Here is a 23,728-nt window from a genome sequence, read left to right as displayed (position 1 = left end):
ATTTCAGAGATCCACTGAGGTGTTTACTCCAACTGATCAGACCTCTGTTCTGGCTGAAGTTGGGGAATTACATGAAGACTGGCATGTGTAGGATATAATATAGACCGTAATCTTAAAGACACACACAAACCAGACGAGTTGGACTTGGCAGAGCTATAATCAGGTCAAATATGGGTTGTGTAGAGGCAATGTTTATGTTCACTGTTGCAACAAAGTTATAAGATTTTATGACTGCAGTTGCATTTTTTACCACTCCCTCAGTGTTTTGCACGATATGTCATTATGTTTTCACACACATATTCCCTTGCACACAACACCATTCCTCTGCTGCAGTCCACATTGAGCTGTAGATAACGTATAGGTGACATCATGGTGGCTCTGTCCACTATTATTATACGGTTTATATAAACAACTATTCACTTTCTTTCAGCTTTCTCTGAAGCTGCGCAGTTCTCATCAGCGGAATGAGCTTACTTACTGTGCCGTAAACTTTTAATTGTTCAAACTTTCCTTGATTCTGCATTTCTTGAATTTCTGTTATGTTGACATGAAAGTTTAAATTCACAGATTATGCTTGACCTTGAAGACAGCAACTGATAGATGACAAGGTTGCAATTATTCTGAACTGTCCAGTTCATTGTCAAGTGATTGCATTTTTATTTTTTGCCTTCTCTTGAGCCACTGCTTGAGTGCATTTCAGAAAAAAAATGGCAAGGAGATGCACTTCTGTATGTATAACAGCGAGTGAACGTATCACCATTCATTTGGCCCAGATGTTGATTCAGATCCTGTCCATAATTCAGTAGTAAGTTTTGTTTGTGGGTGAGCCGTAAGTCCACTGCAAAACTAATGTATATGCTGTGCATAAGGTTAACAGCGCAGCAGCATTATTTTTGATGGATATCAAATTGTTTCTGTGACATTCATGTCCTTCATTATTCTTTTAATCAGAAAGTAACATACTGTCAATCACAGAGACAACAACAGTGTAACATTCTTTGTCAATAAGAAAAAGCCCCACCGCTAAAAGCTACTGATTCAGTCAGTGACCCCTTCTGTGCTTGTCCCTGCCATGTTACCTGAGGCAGAAAATTGGTGAAACAGATTTCCCTGAATAGTGGTCCCTGTTCCCATTCATACATTCAAGAAATGGTAAAGAGGTTTAGTCATCAGTGGCATTGTGTATACACTGAGAGCACAACAGTCATGTATGCCTTTTACTTGCCGAAACCTGTTTCCTTATTAAATATGTGTTCAGTTGTTGACTTCTTATGCAGATCTGGCTGACTGTGGTTTTCTGGAAGCAATCTGCCCAACCTTTCTTTTTTGCTTCGGGTTCACAGGTTGTAAAATTAATATGCCAAGACTCCTGTCACATGTTTATCACATTCTTTAACTCTAAGTTCAACCTGATGCTACATTATAATAATAATTTAACCAAATCACAGTAATGATTTGCACATTAGTTACTTCAGTGGCTGCAATGTAAAACTCAGTTGACTAAACTACAAGATGAACTGGCACATAGAATTAACACCTGACTCTACAACCCCCCTCAGTTTTTTGGACTCTTTTGGCTCCTTGTTATGAAAACATGTTTGTTCCACCCCCGTGGTTCTCATCATTTGCCAGGAACCAAAGCTTTTATAAACCTACTGTTTACTATCTGTTCAAGAGAAACAATCAGCAAGCAGAATCAGAGGCTAACTGGTAAACATAGTTGAGCATTTAAGAATTGAAGAGTCGGTGGAGACCAAATAGAGCTAAAAGTAGACTGCATATTGCAATTACATTTATCAGGTAGACACCAATCCAAATAAATTCTGGATATATAAACACGCAGTTGTCTGGTAACAGATTAGCTCCCTTAACTTTTTGAGGTGATAATATATGTCAGTGTTGTGGTTTATTCTGCATGACCTAAATGAGCAAAAAACAAAACAAAACAAAACAAAACAAAAAAATCAATTAAGATGGCTTCAGCAAACGTAATTTCTTGAATAAAGTGACACGCTTAAGTGTAAATCGACGCATGAACAACAAATACATGTTCTGAAATGCTTCAAAACGGAACACGGAATCCATTTCATGATGTAAAAACGCAAAATCTGTAAAGTACATTTAGCCTTTTGAATGTGTACTCACTGATGGGAAAGCTGTGAGTATGGTAGGAGGAGTTTAGAAGAAGGAGGAGAATGAAAGGGGCTGACAGATAAGAGGAGAGCAGAGAGGAGCAGGGAAAGGACAGAGCAAATGAAAAATAGCAACAGAGGATGAAGCAAACTTTTCATGTTCTGAGGACCCCCTGACATCTACAGCCACTGACATTATCGCAGCAAATTGTGTTTTAGTGTGCGTGGAGGAACGTCGCTTACGCAGTGTGCAACTTCTACTGGAGACATGGAGAGTTTTGTTTTACTGCTTGTCCTTTCTGTTATGGTGAGTTCTTATTATTATTATTTTAATTTTTGATAAAAGTTGTCATTTTTGAATGTGAAGTTACACACATTACAAGATATGCTTATATACCTTTTTAAATATACAGGAAAAATATATGAAAAAATAAGGTCAGGGTCAAAAAATATATAAGGTCAGGGTCTTCTCCCTGCGTGGGTTTTCTCTGGGTATTCCGGCTTCTTCCCACGACAAGACAAGACAACTTTATTTGTATAGCCCATTTTTACAAGCTGTTTGTCTCAATGAGCTTTACATAACATCATAGCAACATCCTCTGCCCTTCGACCTTCACATCAACTAAGGAAAAATTCCCAGAAAAACCTTCAACAGGGAAAAAATGGGAGAAACCTCAGGGTGAGCAACAGAGGAGGGATCCCTCACCCAGGACGGGCAGACGTGCAGTGGATGTTGTACAGGCAGGAAAGCAGTTAACAACATGAGATATGGGATAGATGGGGAATGTTCAGTCAGGTGAGAACTGATGGAGGCAGCTCCTGGTGAACAGGTTGGGCCATGAACAGAGAAAGCAGGAGCAGCAGGTTGGTTGATGAACAGGGATGGCAGGGAAGGTAGAAGCACAATCCCAAAAACATGCACATTAGGTTAACTGGCTACTCTATATTGCCCTTAGGTGTGAGTGTGTGAATGTGTGGTTGTCTGTCTTTGTGTCAGCCCTGCGATTGACTGGCAACCAGTCCAGGGTCTATCCACCTCTCGCCTCACTGTCAGCTGGGATATTCTCCAGCCGCCCCCTGTGACCCTGACTGAGTGGTATAGAAAATGGATGGATGGAATTCAGGTGACATTTTGTCAGTCCCCTCTGAAACCCACAAGCCACAAGTGGGTTTGCAAGGCAATTTCTTTGAATTGCCAGTGTCTCAAATGAATTATGCGTGACAAAAGCTTTGCTTCAGAAAAAGTAACCAAGCGTAAGCTTAAAATATATATTTTATCTAAAGCACTTCATTCTGTGTGTCTCATTTAGAAATCCCCCCAAAATAAACTTGCACTATCTAGTCATTTTGTTTTTTGGGTTTTTTTTTGAAAAAGAGAAACCTTGAATAGCTAGGCTGAGGGCCACATGACAAAGATTAAGCAAAATGTGGTCCGAAACATAGACTGTGCAACAAATGGCGGACAGAGCCATGGTGAAGTCACCCCCTGCTTTGTGATCTATCATTTGGAAACCTTCTAGTTTGGTATTATGTCCATTGCCATCCTGGATTTTTGGAGTCAGAAGTGACCATATTTTGATAAGAGGGTGTTGTTGGGTAGGATACATATTGGTATGTTTCTATCCTAACTGGACTGTGGACACTTGAAGCTGAACTTACACAGCTCATCCACAGCTCACCCAATCTTTCCTAAGTAACTGTTTGTTGTGCTCTGGGATTTTATGGTTTTGATTTCCTTCCTTTATGTTATCTGCCTTGACCAGTTGAGGTGTGTGTGTGAGAGAGAGAGACATACAGACACAGATGCGTGACACCTACAATAGTAACAGAGTACTGGGAAGCCCTAACTATAAGCTTTATCAAAAAGGAAGGTTTTAAGTCTACTCTTGAACATAGAGAGGGTTTCTGCCGTCAGGACCAAAGCAGGAAACATGATTCCATGGAAAGGAGGTTGTTAACTGAAAGAATCAAACACATATCATGATGAAATGTGGTTGAAAACCTTGGCAAAATCAAGTAAGCAGACTTTGAGTGAAAATTATTTTGTCAAAGTATTTAAAAATATCATTTTATTATAAAAACATATAATAAAATATAATGCCTTGTTCTTTACTATTTCTAAAGGCTATAACTTGATGTATGCTTTGATAATGATCTAAAAGAGTTGCAAACGTATTCAAGCATATTCATTCATCAATTATTTTGTAAAACACTAACAAAACCGGTTACTCATTAGGGTTTAAGTCCTGGTATTGCTTTAGATATGCTTTTAAGGTTCTGACAGTTCAGAAAGAAACCTGACCTGAGATCAAAGAGACCGTCACTTCTTGGAAAAGAACCGACCTGACTTGATCGTGTAGTAGTGAATTTGCATATCTCTGTTACATAATATATTTGCATAAGTCCTGTCTGTGGCATGACTCTGTTAATATAATTTCACATTAGCACAGACATGCCCTGGCTGGGTTGTTTGCTTGGTGAACTCCAGTTCACCACTGCAATGCTTAGAGCTAAATATTATAAAATTGAAAATACAATGTAAAATGGAATGTAAAGTAAAATGTAAAACTTTATATAGAACCTTTAAGACAAATCAAATACAATTCAAACTGCCTTACAAGTAATTCACCAAACATAAGATATGACTTTGAGACTAACTACTACTACTAATGCACACTAAACCAAAAACCTAAAAAGTGACAAGAATAAGTCAAGTCAACTTTATTTGTATAGCCCATTTTTACAAGCAGTTTGTCTCAAAGGGCTTTACATAACATCAGCAACATCCTCTGCCCTTCGACCCTCACATCGACTAAGGAAAAACTCCCAGAAAAATCTTTAACAGGAAAAAATGGAAGAAACCTCAGGGTGAGCAACAGAGGAGGGATCCCTCACCCAGGACGGGCAGACGTGCAATGGATGTTGTACAGGCAGGAAAGCAGTTAACAACATGAGAATGACATTACTAAAAAGACAAGTAAAACAGAATCCCAACTGTTTAGTTTCACTTTTGATACCACCTCAATATGATATTAACAAGACTGAAATAAGGCAACAATAAAAGATGTGTAGTTGACATACATAACAAGAGATGACAAAAATATTAAATTTTAATTATCGAATACTACACAAAATAAAATAGGCAATAAAATAATAGTCAGATGTTAAGATAACATTGAATAAAATAACTAATTAACGATCTATAGTAAAAGGCTGATAAAAAAATATAACAAAATAAATAATGATGACAAATAAAGTATAAATATTAAAACCATAAAATATGAAACACAACTTACAACTACATCAAACCTAGACTAAATAGATTAGCTTTTAGTTTTATGTGTGAAATTATCAATATTTTTTGCTCCTCTCAGATCCTCAGGCTTAACTGATCATCAGCTCATGTAATCTGATTCTTATGTGAAACATGTCATACAAATGTTGATATGATATGTATGAAATGTACAAACTTAATGCATCTGTGGTTGGCAGAAACACACAATGCCAACTTTTTCTTCTGGCGACTTCGGTGAAGGTCAAGTAGAACCTGAGCTGAAGGCTTGATGTTCTTGATACTGCTCACTCCTTTCAGCAGGGCTGCTATGCTGTGATTCGCACTAAAACCTAACTGAATCATTTCTAATTTAGTGTTTGCGTTTAAAAATGTGCTACGCTCATTAAAAACTAGTTTCTCTAAAATTTCCCTTGAAAATGTAAGAAATCTGAAGACTATTGGCTAGACTTTCAAATTTGAGAAACAAGTCGGAAGGTTTGGTTTAAGCACCGAAATTGCTTGGTTAAGGTTAGGACTGGGATGTTCAGTGTTTAAAACATTTTACAGGTGATAGTATCAGTACAGAAATCATTCGTGTGCAGACAGGGTGCAACGCTTTCACATTAGTTAGAAATCCAGCCTCTATGAGCTGCGGTAAGAGCTTCAGAAGTTCAGACTTGTTCTAGCGCATTTTGTTTTGTGTAAATAACTGACCTGAAAACAGACACAAATAGCTGTGGCAACACTACTACAGTGATTCAAAGGGTGGTGGTGTGTGTGTGTGTGTGTGAATGGGGGGGTTGCTTGAAATTATCTGAAGAGCATTTCTGAGTGGTACACCAAAGGTATTGCTGACAAAGACTGCCACCCTATCAGCTATATTGCATTATCATCAGAGTGACATGTAATCCAGTGGGGTGGAATGAAATTTTTTGAGATGCGTTTTGTTTTGCTGAGTGATAGAATTAAAGAAATGTCTAACATATCCTCTGTTTGAACTACTTACTGGATGTCAGCAATGAATGCTGTTTGGGAAGGGAGGGTTGATCAACTGTGAGGTGATTGTGGGTTCCAGTTTTTACCAACATAGTCAAACCCTCTTAAGTCTCTATAATCAGTACAAGTGTTTTTTCCTTTGTGTATTATTGATATTTTTTTAATTGCATAGTTTTGTTTACAGTGATATTCTGATATAAGCAGGATTTTTCCCAGGGTAGGGGGGGTGTGTTCCCTATGCAGTGACATGAGATCAATGTCCTCTTCTGTCTGCAGTTGGAAGGTGGTGCAGCCAGCAGCCCACCGCTCAGACGCCAAAAGAGGCACTGGCTTATCCCACCAACTGAGCTCACAGAGAATGTTGACTACAGTAGAAAAGGCCACGTTGCAAGGGTAAGTTGACCCACATCATTTCAGCTCGGTTCCCGAAGTTGTTTGCCAACAGAACAGTGATAAACTGGACAACCTATTTGTGTATTTCAGCATCAAGAAACTCAGCAGGATTTTTTTTGAATGATTAACTGGATATTTTTGCTTTTCTTAGCTAGTGGCAGTGGAGAAATGACAGGGATAAAGGTTTTCATGTGAAATCAAAACAGGAATTGTTGTAGATCGTGTTGGGAGTTTTGTTCACGCTTGAGCTACAGGAATGCCTCTTCCAGAAGTCACCTTGTTTAAACCTTTAAACCAAGTCACCAGAATAAAATGTTGGCGCTGCACCGTACATATTTTTGCTGCATTCCATTTATTACATCAATGTGATCTACGTGTCAGATCATGTTTAGACTACATGTATATAAGCTGATTTTCTTACCAGGAGGTGGAGTGATCAGTGGTTAAGTGCCATCTTGTCAAGATGGCTGCTAAGCATGAGAACACTGTTTGATACCTCTTCAACCGCCTAGCAACCCAGATCATTTTAGCACATGGGGTAAATGGAGGCTTCATTCACAGCACTGTAGGACAGTCTTCTCACCACTGTTCTCTGTCCCTCTCTGAACAACCAGCTGCTTGTGATCTTAAATGTCAGTAAGACAAGGAAACCCATCATAGAAAACAGCAAAGCTTATCACATATATGATTATCAGGCAAATGGTTGAACTACTTGATTTTAGTTACTTTGGTGCATACATTAATAGTAGTCTCACCTTCAGATGTACTGGAGGTAATACTGAGGGTGTTTTGTATTTCCTTTTTGTGTGTGTTGTATGTTTTTTGCTTGTTTGTTTGTTTTGTACATGTGTTGTTATGTTTGTATTCATGGCGTGTTGAAATTCTACAAGTGGACAAACTTTTCATGGTTTGTCATTTCAGTCATATTAGACTGAATTTTTTTTTTCTTGTTTGGTGTGGATATAGCCACACTAAATAAAACTGGCTAAAAACTATGTCATGTTATTATTCAGCACTATCCCATGTATTAACACCAGTCAGACAAACTAATTAATCTGTCACACACATGATGTCCTAGAATGTTCGAAAGCCTCGTAGTGAAAGCTTCACACAGTAATGAGCAACCTATTGAGAGAAGAGGCTGAAACCTGCATGAGAAGTCTGCACTGCTGTAAATCAGTCCGGGGTGTAAGATCCCCTGAAGAAAACATGAGACACTATGATTGCTGAATAAATCTTTTTTTTTTTCCTTTTTATTACATGCATCTGGTTACATGCATCCAAACTCATAAATGCACATACAGCCTGGAGATACAAACTCCCCAGACATAAAAAGAGCCAGGAGCAGTGACAGTCATGTTTTACTGCACACTCATGCTCAAGCTTGTTTTGGCTCACATCTCCAGTATTCAGTACACTAAAATGTTTCCATTAATCAATTTAAGTATACAATTTTTCCTGCCATCTCTGCTTTATTTATTTATATCTGTTCCCATCCAACATTTCAGATGAGCTGCCCCCAAACATAAGGCCAGGGCACCCAGCTTCTGTAGCGCATAGATGTTGTTAGTCTTAGTTTTCATTAAATCAGCTTTCTTTAATGAATATCATTTCTGGTGCTGTTAGATGGCCACTAGAAACCCCTTGAACGCATGTGTGACTATGTTTATGGGCAGCAGTCAGGGAGCAAACAGCTTTGGGATCCCAGTGAAAATGTTGTTTTTGAAAGATTAAGTGCCAACAAATATGGATAAAATGAGATTATATTAATAGATAAAAATGTGAACTTTGACCTTTGGACTTTTCCAGCTCCATCAGCTGTGCTGTGGACACAGCGCTAACGGCCTATAAATACATGTGAAGTTTGCCAGTTTCGTGTTTATTTATTTGTGATTTGTAATTGTTGTCATTTTTTTCCTCATTATTCTCAGATCAGGTCAGACTCTGACACAATGAAGACTCTGTACTACTCTCTGCTGGGGCCCGGAGCTAGTGAAAAACCACTGAATCTGTTTGTTGTGGACGAATTGTCTGGGTTGGTGTTTGTCCGAGGAATGCTGGACCGAGAGGAGAGAGAAGTTTACACTGTGAGGTCACAACTCAGCACACACAGTATTACACAACTACTCACTAATCATTAATCAACTTGAATTCTTGAATTTATTGAGATTCAATTAATAACTGTGCTACAACCCCCTACGTCTTTTTCATGAAAATTCTACAGTAAAACAGCAAATCAGCAAGAGTTGTTGATGGCAGAGGTAGATGAAGAGATTTAAAACTATAGTCAGAACAGCACATGAATATAATAAAACACTGAACTGGTACAACTGACAGTGATTGGATCACAGAAATGTTTAACTTTTGACTGCAGATCATCTGCTACATTTTCCATTTCTTCTATGGTTTAGAGTAAAGGAACAGCAGTAATAATGAAAATGAAAAATCTTCATCAATCATAAGTTCGCAGTAAAATCACCACAGCTATGTGTGCTTTCCAGTAGTGGGGAATGACAAATTATCAAAATAAACAACTGAGTAATTAAACATTTCATTTCACAATCGAAAACTGTATTGAAAGACAGCTTAGAGGTGATTGTAGTTAACTTGAACATTTGTTTTATGTTGTTTTATACAATACATTTCAGAGACAAATAATTTGAAGGAATTTGGACAGCTGTAGTTATATAGCTTCATATACGTTCAATGTTTTATATTACATAATAATGCAGCATCTTATAAAAAAAAAAATTTCCTGTGAATTATACAGTAAATGTCACTTCTTCCAATGTAGCACTTTATACCACAATCAATGTACCTACTTTGACTGAAGTATAAATCTGAATGCCTTCCTTACCACTGCTCTACACTGACATGGAACTGCGGAAATCATGATTATGATGTTTACTGCATGTATGTTTCTCTCTCTCTCTCTCTCTCTCTCTCTCTCTTTCATCCTCTCTGTCCTGTCTACCTCTTCTTCCCCCCCTTCACCCAGTCGACTATCAGCAGGATGGTTCTCCCTTGTGAGCTGGGTCCTGTTCAAGGTTTCTTCCTGTTAAAAGGGAGTTTTTCCTTGCCACTGTCTGCTTGCTCGGGGGTTCATGCTCTGGGTCTCTGTAAAACATCTAGAGACGATTTTGATTGTATAAGGTGCTATATAAATAAATTGAAATTGAAAACTTTATTTCTATTCAACAGCTAACCGGGGTGGCCAGATTTGTTGACGGCAGTGAGGCTGAAGGCTTAATAAACATCACGTTTGTGGTGAAGGATGAGAACGATAATTCACCAGTTTTTCCCCCAACCCTTCAGGTTACAGTCAACGAGTCCAGTCCTGCAGGTAAAACAAGCTGTCAGCCATATGCCTTATTTATTACTGCTGCGGAAATGAGAGATGAGCCGATGAAACATGTTTTACTCTCCTAGTTGGTAGGTTAGGTCAGGTTACCTAAAAGAAGACACTGATGTTTTGTCTGATTGTTGTTGTTGCTGGAGGATAATCATGGCCCACAGAGGTTAACCTTTTTTTTTTTCTAAATTTAGACACTTTATGAGAGTAGCTGACCTACAGCACTAGTAAAGCTATAAGAATAGTAAAATCATATTTTTTTTGATCCAATGTGTAATTGTGGGTTATTATGAACTTTGCAGGATCTAAGACTTTTAATCTAAGCATGTAGGCATGCTTTTGTTTATAGCATGAGGAAAATAATTTACATATTTATATTAGGCAGGACTCTGATTAAATGGCTTGGCATTTGATGTCTCGGATCAAGTTAAGTACACTGGTCCTGGTGCCTTGTCCCTGAATTCAGATTTTCAGAGTGGCAACATTACAAATGGCAACAGAGCAGAGCATTGCAAGAAAAAAAAAAAAAAAAAATGCTGAATTTTCTCTTCCTCTTTTTTTCCCCAGGGACTCTGGTCGGTGTGATTACAGCTACTGATGCAGACAAGTTTAACTGCTCCCATTCAAAGATTGCCTACAGCATTGCAAAGCAAGAGCCATTTGATGGCAGAAACCACTTCTACATAGACAGACACACAGGATCCATCTATGTCTCACAAAACACCTTAGACAGAGAGGTCAGACAGATAAGTGTGGTGGAAACATTCTGCTGTAAATGTGCTAACTCAACAGATATGTCTTATATGTCTTCTAAACCTATATTGGTTCCTCTGTTGTCCACAGAGACAAAGTTCCTACATCTTAACAATCAAAGGAACTGATATGGATGGAGCAGCTGAAGGCAACACAGGCACCGGGACAGTTCATGTCAAAATATTGGACATCAATGACAACAGACCCAGGCTGGAAAAAGATGAGGTATCAGCTCTGGCTTTATTTCAAGAAAAGATATTCTGATATGAAACCAGAAGAGTGCACTCAGTAGAGTTTGGATCTCTGTAAAGGGTGACTGTAGGCAAACTGAGTAAGCTGTTGATCACTTGAGGTTCCTGTTGGCTGATTAAGAGGCACCTACTGCACGAGCACCTCTAATCAGTTTTTCAGCCAGGAATATAAGTGATGGAAAATCAAGTCAATACTTACATATATATAATACATCAGTATTTCCATTGTGTTTCCTGTGTTTCATACCTTTTACTCCACTATTACTATTACAGCTAATTTGAAAATTGACACAGTTTGGAGGTATCCTCATCCAAGGGTGGATGGGGAGCTGAAAAGCCTAAATCCATCACACTGGCTACACATAAGCTCACCAACTGAGTCTTTATTTCCAGTTTACTTTAATATAAAATCCAGTGTATAGCTGGCTCCTTGGCCGTTTTTTATTGGATAATAAAAAATGTTTAAGAGTGAGCTTTAGGGGACATGCTGGAATCAAACGAGTGACCCTCCGGTCACAAGTCGCTTCTCCAACCTCTAGGCCACTGAAGACAATGTGATAATTATAATTATTATCCTATTTCTGCCTCTAAATCCCCTAAATCATATACACTATTGGGCTATTCCTTCATTCATTGTATTGCTAAAATTAAAAATATTTTTTCTTTGTCTGTGCTGTGCAGTATACAGGTAGCATCATGGAAAATACAGCCAACAGAGAGGTCATGAGGTTCAAAGTGCTGGATGCTGATGAGGAGAGAACTGACAACTGGCAGGCTGTTTTTAATATCCTGACTGGAAATGAAGATGGGATTTTCAGCATGAAGACAGATCCCAAAACCAACGAAGGTGTACTGATGCTTGAAAAGGTAGATGTGCCTATACTGTGTACCTTAACAGATGAAATGAGTATTTTATTACAACAGTCCAAAAATTTTTGTATTTATCATTTAATGCCTAATGACAAATGTGAAGAATCACATTAACTTCTCAGACGTACACGGACTGTAGTTTGTTGTTTATTGGACAATGTATTCCTTCATTTCAGTGTTCTGTGAGATTAAACTGATGTGGCCCAACTCTGTTTTTATTTCAGCCTGTTGATTTTGAGGAAAGCCCTGATATCAAGCTGGGATTGTCAGTATCCAACGTTGCCCCAGTTGTGGGGGATGGAGGAGCCGGAGGAGCCGGAGGAGGAGGAGGAGGAGGAGGTGGAGGAGGTGGAGGAGGAGGAGGAAGTGGAGGAAGTGGAGGAGGAGGAGGAGGAGGAGGAGGAAGTGGAGGAAGTGGAGGAGGAGGAGGAAGTGCAGGAGGAGGAGGAGGAGGAGGAGGAGGAGGAAGTGCAGGAGGAGGAGGAGGAGGAGGAGGAGGAAGTGCAGGAGGAGGAGGAGGAGGAGGAGGGGGAGGAGGTGCAAGTTCTTGGAGTACAGGAGCTAGTGGCTCATTCAGGAGAGAGATGAAAAGACATGGCAAACTTTACCCAGTGAACATTGCAGTGCTGAATGAACCCGAGGGGGTTGCCTTTAAACCTCCAGTGAAGCCCGTCTCTGTTTCGGAGAACCCAGAAAAAAATCCATTACAGAAGGTGATCGCCGCCTTTCCGGCCACTGAAACTGACTCTGGAAAGCTTGCAGAAAATGTTCGGTGAGATGAAGTCACATTTGAGTTTTAGCTTGAAAGTTCCACAATAGCATGGACATAAAATAATTAAGTTAAGTTGTGTATTACCATGGGTGTAGGTCTGCTTCCCATCCATCCAATCCAATCCATCTTATGGTTGTTGAAATATTTCATCTTGAACCAAAATGGCGGACCAATCAATTAACCCTACCAATTAACTTAGTGTGGCAAAAATGAACCTATACAATGTATTTATTTGTGAGGTGTTAATGAAATTCAGTATGGAGTTCTGAATGACTAACACCTATTGAAATTTATGTTAATTTTGTCTTTTCATGGAATTTCTCGACAACAAGAAAAATACAGTAGTATCTTTAAATCACAACAAACTGTACAGGTTGCGGCAGCAGAGGAATTGATGTTGATGATGCTTATAACAGGTGGATAAATTAAAATATGTGACTGCTGTGATTGCTCTAATTTTACTGTGTTCCCACAGATATGCTAAAGGTTATGATCCAGACAACTGGCTGTCGATCGACCCACTGACAGCAGAGATAAGACTTCAAAAGTACCCAGACAGAGAGTCTCCATTCTTGATTAATGGAACTTACTATGCCAAAATACTGAGCATGACTCATGGTAAGCTCTGTTTATGGATAGTCGGTGAAGGCTTGAATTTAGAAAGATGATCTCAAGAGGGTTTGAGGTTTCCATGCTTTTGGAGTTAGTAGTTAGCCTTCCTTTAAACTGTACAACTGTTCTGGCCAGAAGTGAAAGCTTGAATATGTTAAATCTCCTTTAAACAGTGTTTTTGATATCAACACTGAATGACATAGCTCCTAGTCATGTGAGAGTTTTGCCCATAATGCAGGTTTATACAGCTTTCAGACACTTAATTATTTAACTATTCACTGTTAAAGTTTTGATTCCACAAAAGCAATTGCACTTTCTGTTATTGACTTGTTTTTGTGATTCCAACAGATGTGCCTGTAAAAATAGCCACAGGAACTATAGCGTTGCAGGTGGGAGATGTAAATGATAACTGTCCCTCACTGATCAACACTGTGGAGTACATCTGCTCAGACACGAAAGTCGTTAACATCACTGCACTGGATGAGGATGCAGAGCCAAACTCAGCCCCCTTTAGCTTCAGCTATGTGGCAAAGGAGACCCAGGGGGAGTGGAGCATTCAATCTCTCAATGGTATGGTACCTTTTTTTTATGACTGGTTTGTGTCAACATTGTTTGGGTGGCACATCCAACCCTCCCACAGTCCCTAAAACATGCATATTAGGTTAACTGGCTACTCTACATTGTACCCAGGTGTGAGTGTGTGTGATTGTCTGTCTTTGTGTGTCAGCATTGCGATTGACTGGCGACCAGTCCAGGGTTTAACCCACCTCTCGCCTATAGTCAGCTGGGATAGGCTCCAGCTCCCCGTGACCCTGACGGATAAGCGGTATAGAAAATGGATGGATGGATATGTTACCACAACCCTCAAATGGTTTAATCACTAACTACCTTCAGATTGAAACTTCTGCACAAGACTCGACGTGTGTGTGTGTGCATCTGATAAAGCAGTTCTGATCAGTGTGTTTATTAGTTTTGTGTTCATCCAAGTAAGTGTGAATTATGTTTTGTGTCTATTAGTCATCTGTTAAAAAGGAGAGACAAAATATTTTAAAAATGTTTGTAAAACTCAGCAGGAAAGCCACCAGATCATGATTCTTCATTTTTTACAGTTTGGGGGAAACCTCTCATTTTCTCATTGGAAATTTTCTGTAATTTCCCAGTTATGAGACTAATGAAGGATACAGGATTTCAAAGTGAAAATCAAAATAATCAAAATCTGCCAATTATTCCTGCACTGGAACAATAAAACTTCTCTCTGTCTTTCTTGCTGATAGATACCAGTGCATCCCTCACAGCCTTGAGACCGCTGTGGCCTGGTCGCTACCGGGTTGTCCTCATCATCAAAGACCGGCAGGACCTTGCTTGCCCACAGCCCCAGTACCTGGACCTATATGTGTGCTCCTGTGAAGGAGGAGAGACCTGCGTAACGGCAGGTTTGCAAAGTGGAAGAGCTTTTCTCAAGAAGTCCTCATCTACATTCGGAGGACCGGGAATTGGGGCATTGATTCTAGGACTGCTGTCTCTGCTTTGTGAGTATGCGTTAGCGTGACTCAGAAATACCGTCAACAATATGTTAACATTTACTTACTTACTCTTACTAAGACATGCTGTGGAAGATACCTTATGACCAGGCTTATTCAGATTTCACCTGCAGTGTAGTGCACAATTATAGCATATGTTATTTATCATATAGCTGGTGTCAAATGAGAGTGATTTTCTTTTGTTGTTTTTTTTTTTTTTAAATGGTGGATTTAAAGGGCCAGTTCACCAAATTTTTGTGAGTATTATCTGTCCATGTAGACAGTTGTGGTTTTAATATTCATCTGGTTTTGAGAGATGATGATTTCTGCCGTCTCCGCTTTTTTGTCAAAGAAACTGGTCCACCAGTTGAAAGCATCGGCAACATAAAATAATTTTTATAAAATCTTCATCTCTATCTGCCAGTTGCTGAGTGTGTGAGAAAATATTTTCGTGACCTGTATGTGTGAAGTGTTGGGGTTGTGTTTTTCAGTCGTGGCTTTCTTACTGATGACCTGCTCGTGTGGAGGAGTGTCAGGGAACTTCTCTGAGCTTCCTTTTGATACCAGAGAGCACTTGATTGCCTATCGCACAGAGGGACGAGGAGAGGACAAGGTAAAACACACAGTCTGAACCGGGTTTTCTTTATTCAAAAATGCACAGAGACTCAAGCAGGAATTGCTTAAATGCTACAAATAAGTTAGTTGTACATATGGGAAAAGTGGAATTTTGGTACACATTAATCATTCCAACCATAATAATATTGTGTGTCTTTTAGTCATGGCTTCTATAAGCTATGCATGGATGACAATAGAGAGGATAGGACAATTTGTTTGGCAGCATTCATTAATTTGAATACTTTCAAAATGTACTCACGGTAAAATCTTGTGAATGGAGAGGAATGATGGCATTTCTCACAAGTAAATGCTTCCACTCACATGATGGGTACATATGGGATACACTCTTTTGGCATCACTTTAAGGGTAATGGTAGCATAATTATATACCAGACTTACTTGTAGCGAATGTTACCATAATACAGCAGCTATGAGCACTTTTAGGGGAAAAAAAAGTGATATCAAAACAAAGACCACCACAGTTTGATGACCCCAGATAGAAGATAGAAAGGGCAAGTTGCATCACAGTAAAAGTAGTTCATCTTCAAATTAATTTATTTTATTGGCAATCAAACAAAAAAACACTGACAGTCATAATCGGAAAAATGCTGAATATCTATCCTTAATAATTAATAACATGACCAGCATGCATGCAACCTCCTCATAACATAATGCACAACTTCACTTGTAGCAGCTGGAAACAGAATAAACTGGAGAAGACTCCAAAAGAATTAAGAATAAATAAATAATTTCTTATTCTGTGCACATAAATGAGTAGTTTAATCATTTTCCTCCTTCATATCCAGCAAATTTATTTCTGTCCCTGCCACTGGGGAAATCATTCTGATGCATAAATCATTTATTTATGGGCTCACTCATGCTTTTAGTTATTAAAGAGCTTGTTAAAAATAGCTCATTAAATATTCAAAACTATTATTAATATGTTATACTTTGTCTTTTGTGTTAATTATTAATTATAATTAATTTTTTTTTTTTTTTTCAATAAGAACAAGAGGAATGTTTTGAATAAATGCTCTTAATAATACATGATTCTGTCTGCTGGGGAAAAAAAACTAATTACAGTTACCTACTTGTCTTGTAATCACACAACCAACAACACTGCATTGCATGCCCTGTATACATTGTCAAACTATTTCACTGAAGTTGATTCGATTTCGATTTGATGCACATTAATCTTTGTTGATCTTCTTCTGACGTAAGCCATTTGTTTACGTCATTGGCTCAGTGGTGTGTGTTCAGCACCGCCATCATCGCAGACAGTCCTGTATATTACGATGTAATGAATTTGAGATTGATTCAACATGAAATGACAAAACAAAACTATTGAATGGTCACTGTCTTTGCTGCCTTTAATGCCTTCCCTGCCCTGATTTCAAATCAGCCAAATTGGTGATGAATAGTTTGTAAATTTTCTTCACCAGTTACAACAATGAAAGAACAATGGAAGAGTCCACTGAACTGCAAAGACCAAAATTAAATTCATTCAGTGAATATTGAGTCATTGTGACAAGACCTGCAAATTAAGCTTGACTTTTGAAAAAGCGTATTTTTAAGTAAGTAAAGCAATTTCAAGTCTGAGTCCTCATGCATTACCCTGCTGAGTTATTAGCTTATACTGACGTGTTCCTCAGATTCATCAGCTCTGATCCTGTTTTACAGCAGAGATGTGTTAGCATCAAACCTCGGAGCAGCTCACCATGAAGCTATTTGACACATGCTTTGATTTATTACTTGCTATTGGATGCATTATGTCCTTTTTTCACTAAAAAGGAAATTGATCTAAGCCATTCTGCTATAGTAATTTAAAAATTGATACACAGGAAAAACATTTCACTTTTACCTTTTTACATTGAAGTCACATCTCAAGATTTGAGACTTGACTTGGACTTGGTTCAAAACAGCTCTCATTGCAATTTTCTGAATCAGTGATATATTGTGATTTAACAGCAGAAGTTATCATATTATCCTTCTGTGCCGTTCTGTTAAAAACAACCCAACATGTCTGTCTGAAAATGAGTGTCTCTTTTCGATCTCTTCTCGGGTTTCTTTCAGGATGTCCCTTTGCTCAGCGCTCCAGTCAACATGACACCTGCTGTCATATCTGCTGTACAGGCCAATACCAAAGCAAACAAACCTACCCTGATGACTGTTGACATGGGCGCTGCCAGGTGCAGGTACCCAGCTGACGAGAGGATCCAGCAGAGCAGCTTTGGACAATTCTGGGACGGCTGGATGGAGGGTGACTCAATGAATGAAGAACTGTTACGCTATGATATCTATGACATGGCCCTCTCTGATGTGTTTCTGCATCAGTACTACTCACAGGTGAGACGGCTTAGGAAATAAATTTCTCTCAAATAAATTTAGATAACCTGTGTGTGTTTCTTTTCCAGTCTGACCTCTCTTAGCGATGTTGCCATGTGTCCAAGTCTCAGCAATTAACTTTCTGACTTGTACATTTTGAGCTTAGCCTTTTGATAAAATAAGATAAGATTTATTGTCATTGCACAGTCACCTATACAATGAAACTGAGAAAAAAAACTGCAGCTGAAGGTACATATAGGATAAAACAAGAGCAAGCAATAAAAAAGTAATATAAATAAATAAACATCACAACTGGAAAGGAGATGTTAAAGATTTTGGTCAAGATTGCTGAAAAATGGCTGGCACAGGCTTTGAGTACTTTTCCAGGTACAAGTCAGGCCCAGCAGCTGTACCTCAAAACTTAAGTACAGTACTTGAGTAAATGTGCTTAGTTACCAGTTAGTCAACCACTGTAGCCTTGAAATACAATTAGGAGCCAGACAATTTTGAATCTTAAAAGTTATCAAAAGAAACTTAAAGTCAATCTTGAATGGCAGCCAATAAAGGGAGGCAAGAATTTGGGTGATGGTACCATGTAAACAGTGCACCGCAATTACTCAGCTGCAGATGAAAAGGCATAAATAAACCTTTCTAAGTCAGGAAAACAAAAAGCTGATTTAATTTTGAAAATGTTTCTTGTATGGAAGCCGGATTTAATTAGAATCTTGACATGTTCAGGGTGTGCTGGATGCCATCAGTAGTGAACTTTTATTGAAAGAACTGGAGAAGGTAAAAGTAACATGCCTTTTTGTCATTTCTGAGCAGAAGGCGAGCAGTGCACCAGAGCAGGCAGCAAGTGATTGTCTGCTGGAGTATGATTTCGAGGGCTGGGCCTCCTCTGCTGGCTCAGTGAATTGCTGCAGCCTCCTGGAAACTGACAACGACCTGCAGTTCCTCGATGACCTTGGGCCTAAGTTCAAGACTCTGGCTGAGATCTGTTCTCCTCCTAGACCTCCCGAACCTTTGACATGTCAAAGTATGGTCATCCAACAGGTGGATAAAGTTGACCACGTTGCTAGTTCCTCACTGGTGGCTGAACCACCCAGGATCCATTGCAAGAGCCCTGAGTATGACCACAATGCCAGTATCAGCCATACATCCACTGCAGTCATGAGCTCTAATCAAGCATCTTCCAGCAGCATGCATGTGCATTCTTCACACAGCACCAGCAACATGGTTGAGTCATCTCATGTTAATCCTGCTAGCACAGCCATGCTGCCCTCTACTGGACATGTTCTTCTACTACAGCAGCAGCAACCTATGTACTACACCACCACCCCAGTGCTGCAGCCAATGCACTATGTAGTCCAACCTCAGCTTCAGAGCACTGTGCTGCTGGCTGAAGCTCCTGTCCCCAACCTGCAGGGCATGGTTGTGCTTAGTGGAGGCTCTGGATACACTGAGCACACCTTGCAAGAGGGAAAATCTGCTGGGACTTTAACTCTTGGCAGGGAAGTAGGCAACAGAATGGTTGAGGTGAATCAGGGAGTGGGGACATGGTTGAGGTCTGATGGTCCAGGAGATTTAATGAGTGTCAGGGGAAGTCATCAATGTATTATGTCAGAGGGTGGAGGTAGGATGGAGCATCATAATAAAGCGATGGCAACAGGGGGATACATCAGTGTGGAAGCAGCAGGGTCTGAACAAGGGCCAGTAGTATTCACACAGAGAGGAAACAAGACAAGAAGTAGGTCAGTGGCATCAGCACAGGCACATTCTGAATTCATAGCAGCACCAGAGCACACCTTGCAAGAGGGGAAATCTGCTGCCACTTTAACTCTCGGCAAGGAAGCAGGCAACAGAATGGTTGAGGTGAATCAGGGAGTGGGGACATGGTTGAGGTCTGATGGTTCAGGAGATTTAATGAGTGTCAGGGGAAGTCGTCGACATATTCTGTCAGAGGGTGGAGGTAGGATGGAGCATCATAATAAAGCGATGGCAACAGGGGGATACATCAGTGTGGAAGCAGCAGGGTCTGAACAAGGGCCAGTAGTGTTCACACAGAGAGGAAACAAGGCAAGAAGGTCAACAGTATCAGCACAGGCACATTCTGAATTCATAGCAGCACCAGACAAAACGCCTTCTCATATGACAACCAAAATATTGGTGGGTTAATACATGGAACAAACATAAATGCCATGTTTCTATTGCGTATCTGAATTTCTACATTTTCATCTTTTGAGGTTTGACTGGCACTCATTTAATGACATTTTTTAACCATTTGAGTTTTAAATGGCACTCATTTAATCCTGTAATCTTGGTGCACTCTCTTCTATAATGGATTAATGGCATCTGACTGGAAAATTAGTGCCATTAGCTTTCAACTTAAATGATTTATCCTTGTTACAGTAAGATAATGAAATACACATTTTTTTGTAAATAACAATTGATAAGTGATTATATTTTACATTCGTTGTATGGTGAAATCTTTAAAAGTAAGTAAGCAAGTCTTTACTTGTATGGTACTTTTAAAACACAGAGCTACAAAATGCCTCACATAAAGACAACACAATAAAAACAATAAAAACAAGTAGTAAAAGTAAAATGAACAAAACATTGTCGTTGGAGTAAAGTTTATAAAAAAGGCTTGACTGTTTTTTAAAGCTTCTTAAAGCTGTTGACAGAGTTGCATGTTCCAGAGAGTTGGAGCTAGCACGATCAACCTTTGTCTTGAGGTTGGAGTGAGGAACGGGTAAGGGGCCAAGATTTGACGTACGGAGAGGTAGAATAGGTTATTTAGAAGGTTATTTAGTGTAAAAAGACACTAAATCGAAAAAGTGACCTGGGTTAGACTGCCAGTGTGTTTTCTTTTATTTCTATTCTTTTGCAGTTGTGTGTATATTTTCAAATGTAAGGGTAAAACTAAGCCAGTGCAGCTTTTTGCAGCATCTCACTGTGCCTTAGTCCAGATGAGTGTGATGATGACAGGTGAATAAAGAGTCTCACCAGACTCATCTGTTGTCCTCCTATAACCGAGATCTTGTCATTTATTTTACAAAGGGACATTTATTCTGAAAATCACAAAGGTAGTTAATGACAAGAAACAAGAATTATAATTTTGGAGGAGTGCTTACCAGAGATGAGTGAGCACGAACATGCAGGTTAATTTTTCTAAGACTAGATGTCAGCCCAAAACTACTGCAGGTTAGTGTGAATATGGGTGAGGCCACATGTGCTGCAGAGTAATAAAGTCAGCACTAAACGACAGCAGAATGAGGCTTTTCATACTGTTTATTCTGTCATATAATACTTCAAATACGTATGTGTGTGTATGTGTGTATGTTTCAGCCACTGATTAGCATGGATTAATAGTATTCCATTATAAGGAAGACTACATATGCATTACTTCTAAAGACTTATTGCTTACAGTCAAGTAGACTGTAGAGCTTATGTGGTCTATTGGAGGGTACTACTGGAAAAAAAAACATATCAAGACTAAAGTATGAGCTCTTATAGTATACAGTTCATGTATCTCAGTGTTAACATAAGTTTTGCATTAGGCTGTTTATATGGGTTTATTTTTTAAGAAGTAAGATCTCTAATGGCTTTGCAGTAAAGCTTTCATTGAGCCATTGTAGAAATATTCTGTTTAAGTCAGTGTTGCTGAGGGTTTACCTGAGTCTAAGGTTCCGTTTGTTGATGAACTCTTCCCATGTCAAGTTCAGACTTGCCTCCCTGCTACATTATATTGCTTTTGCACAGCAAAATGGGCAATACCTCCTACATGTTTTTCATGGTGCCCTGGAAACTCATTTTAAACCACAGATATTTGCACATAACTGCAGAATCTGCAGGCAAGGGACAAGATATTGGATCAAAAGTCTTCTGGATTTTATTTGTAGTATTGACCAATCATGTTTGAGCAAGCTTATGCAAGCATCCAGTCCATGTGGAGAGCAAAAAAAAAGGCACAACAATACAATCTCAGAACCTTTGCTATATGGTCTGATGACAGTTTAGCTTTTTATTAGCTTGATATGAATATATATGAATAGCATTCATATGCAGATATCTGTTTAGTGTAGAGATTAGTGGTCTCTCAACTCTAGTTTACACAGGAAGCTCCAAACAGGTTTTTGCCCAACAGAAACTACTTTAGTGCCAGACAACAGAAGATGAGCTCTGAGATTGTGACAGCAAAAAGATTTCTTGTTTTACAACCTTTTGTTTTTTTTATTACAACCAAACTGTCAATAAAGACTAAGTTGTGTTAACATGCAATCACTGAATTGTTTTTGTCTCCTTCTTTAGCTTCCTAGGAGTGTATCCTATGTTTTCAAATGCAAACATCCAAATATGTGTCCATGCATGCATGTTTCAGCGTGAAAATGTTTTCTCAAGCCCCTCTCAAAACGTTTTCCCACCGAGGTTTCTGATAATGATGTTGCCATATATAAACCCCTTAGCTTTTAGCTGAATTAAACATCTCTGCTTCTGAACCAAATAAATAATAATCGATATATAATGACCTATACAGTTGTTTTTCCAGTGAGGACAGGTTATATTTATGTTATTTTGATGTTATTAGATAGCTGAAATCTTAGCATGTGTGGCACAGCTGCATCATCTATCCACTGTTTTGCTATGGCATACCACTGTATTTTACAGATGAGCACAGCAGCATCCATGAGAACTTTTATGTACATTTTTAATTCAACTGACGATCTGGCATAATGTGATTCAAGTAATATCATGGTAAAATGCAATAAGAAATGCAGTCATAACAGTACCTTACAAGGCACTACACTAACAGAGAGGAGAAGAAAGTTTCCTTCCCTGTTTGGTGATCTATGACTAATACTACCTATGAAAATAAGAGGTGCATTTGTAGAGTCCTGCTGTGGTTTCTGTACTCCAGCTGTGTGTCATGCCTGACAGGTGTCAAAAAGGTTTCCACAAAGGATGCACTTGTGTATCCTCTCTCCTTGAGATGCATTTTAGGACCTGAGACATCCTTCAAGATGTTGAGGTTAGATCGATTTTCAAGTCACAGGCCAAAGGGTGAAGGAGAGAGGAGACAAGGAGGCATTCTTCTGCTCTTGACATGGCAGCCAACATGGACCACACCCAAAATCCCCACAGGCCACTTGTACTTCATTGCATGAGACAAGAATCATCTCATGTTTTTTTATAGCTACTGACTCTGAAAAACCCTGAGTCTTTGATAAACATTGGACAAATGAATACTATGAGCTGTGGTCTTGCCTCTCAAGTGTCACTTGAACTCAGTCTCAAGTGGTCTACAAATGACAGGTGTAACCGGTTTGTGCCAGTTGGTATATGTCGATTTATACCATTAATGAGCGACTGTCAGAGCAAATAAATCACAGAGGAGAGGCTTGGTACAAGAGCACATGCACTTCAAAACAGCATCAAAACATAATGTTACCTTGCAGTGAAAATGTAAGCATCACTACTACCTATTAATGCCGAAAAGAGCATTAGCATTTAGCTTATACCAAGTTTCATATGTACAGTACTCACATATCTTTAATGTGTCTTTTCAGTGTCTCAAGTTTAATTATTTAATTATTAATTATACCTGGGAAGGTTTGAGGATGAAACGCTTGTGTTGAACGTTGCAGACCCAACAATATGAAAGAGGAATTCTTTGTCGATGCATTCCAAAGAGTCAGATATTTTCAAAGGAACCTGTTCTGTACTGGTTCAGAGTCATAAAAACGCATATGTCAGTGGTAATTATACAGCAGAAAACAGAAAGACAGAAGAATCCAAGGCGGTCTGAAATTATTAACTGGTTTAAAAGCATCATTTCACATTGTTTGCTGAGAATTTTTAACATA

The 23,728-nt window shown here is 39.0% G+C and overlaps 1 protein-coding gene across 1 annotated transcript; it reads left to right on the top strand.

Moving 5' to 3' along the window:
• Positions 1-2,242: 2,242 nt before the first annotated feature.
• Positions 2,243-22,145, top strand: LOC124060717 (desmoglein-3-like). Its single transcript, XM_046391973.1, has 15 exons — positions 2,243-2,439; positions 6,679-6,795; positions 8,727-8,882; positions 9,997-10,138; positions 10,715-10,884; positions 10,991-11,125; positions 11,833-12,018; positions 12,246-12,356; positions 12,546-12,793; positions 13,269-13,411; positions 13,754-13,975; positions 14,680-14,934; positions 15,417-15,538; positions 17,613-17,885; positions 18,690-22,145. Exons 1-15 carry the CDS (start codon positions 2,401-2,403, stop codon positions 20,037-20,039), a joined length of 3,669 nt encoding a protein of 1,222 aa, XP_046247929.1. The 5' UTR covers positions 2,243-2,400; the 3' UTR covers positions 20,040-22,145.
• Positions 22,146-23,728: the final 1,583 nt, after the last annotated feature.

The sequence above is a fragment of the Scatophagus argus genome, chromosome 6, assembly GCF_020382885.2.
Source record: "Scatophagus argus isolate fScaArg1 chromosome 6, fScaArg1.pri, whole genome shotgun sequence".
Classification (NCBI taxonomy): domain Eukaryota; kingdom Metazoa; phylum Chordata; class Actinopteri; family Scatophagidae; genus Scatophagus; species Scatophagus argus.
The sequence above is the reverse complement of the archived record's forward strand: the minus strand, read 5'-3'. Positions and strand labels throughout refer to the sequence as shown.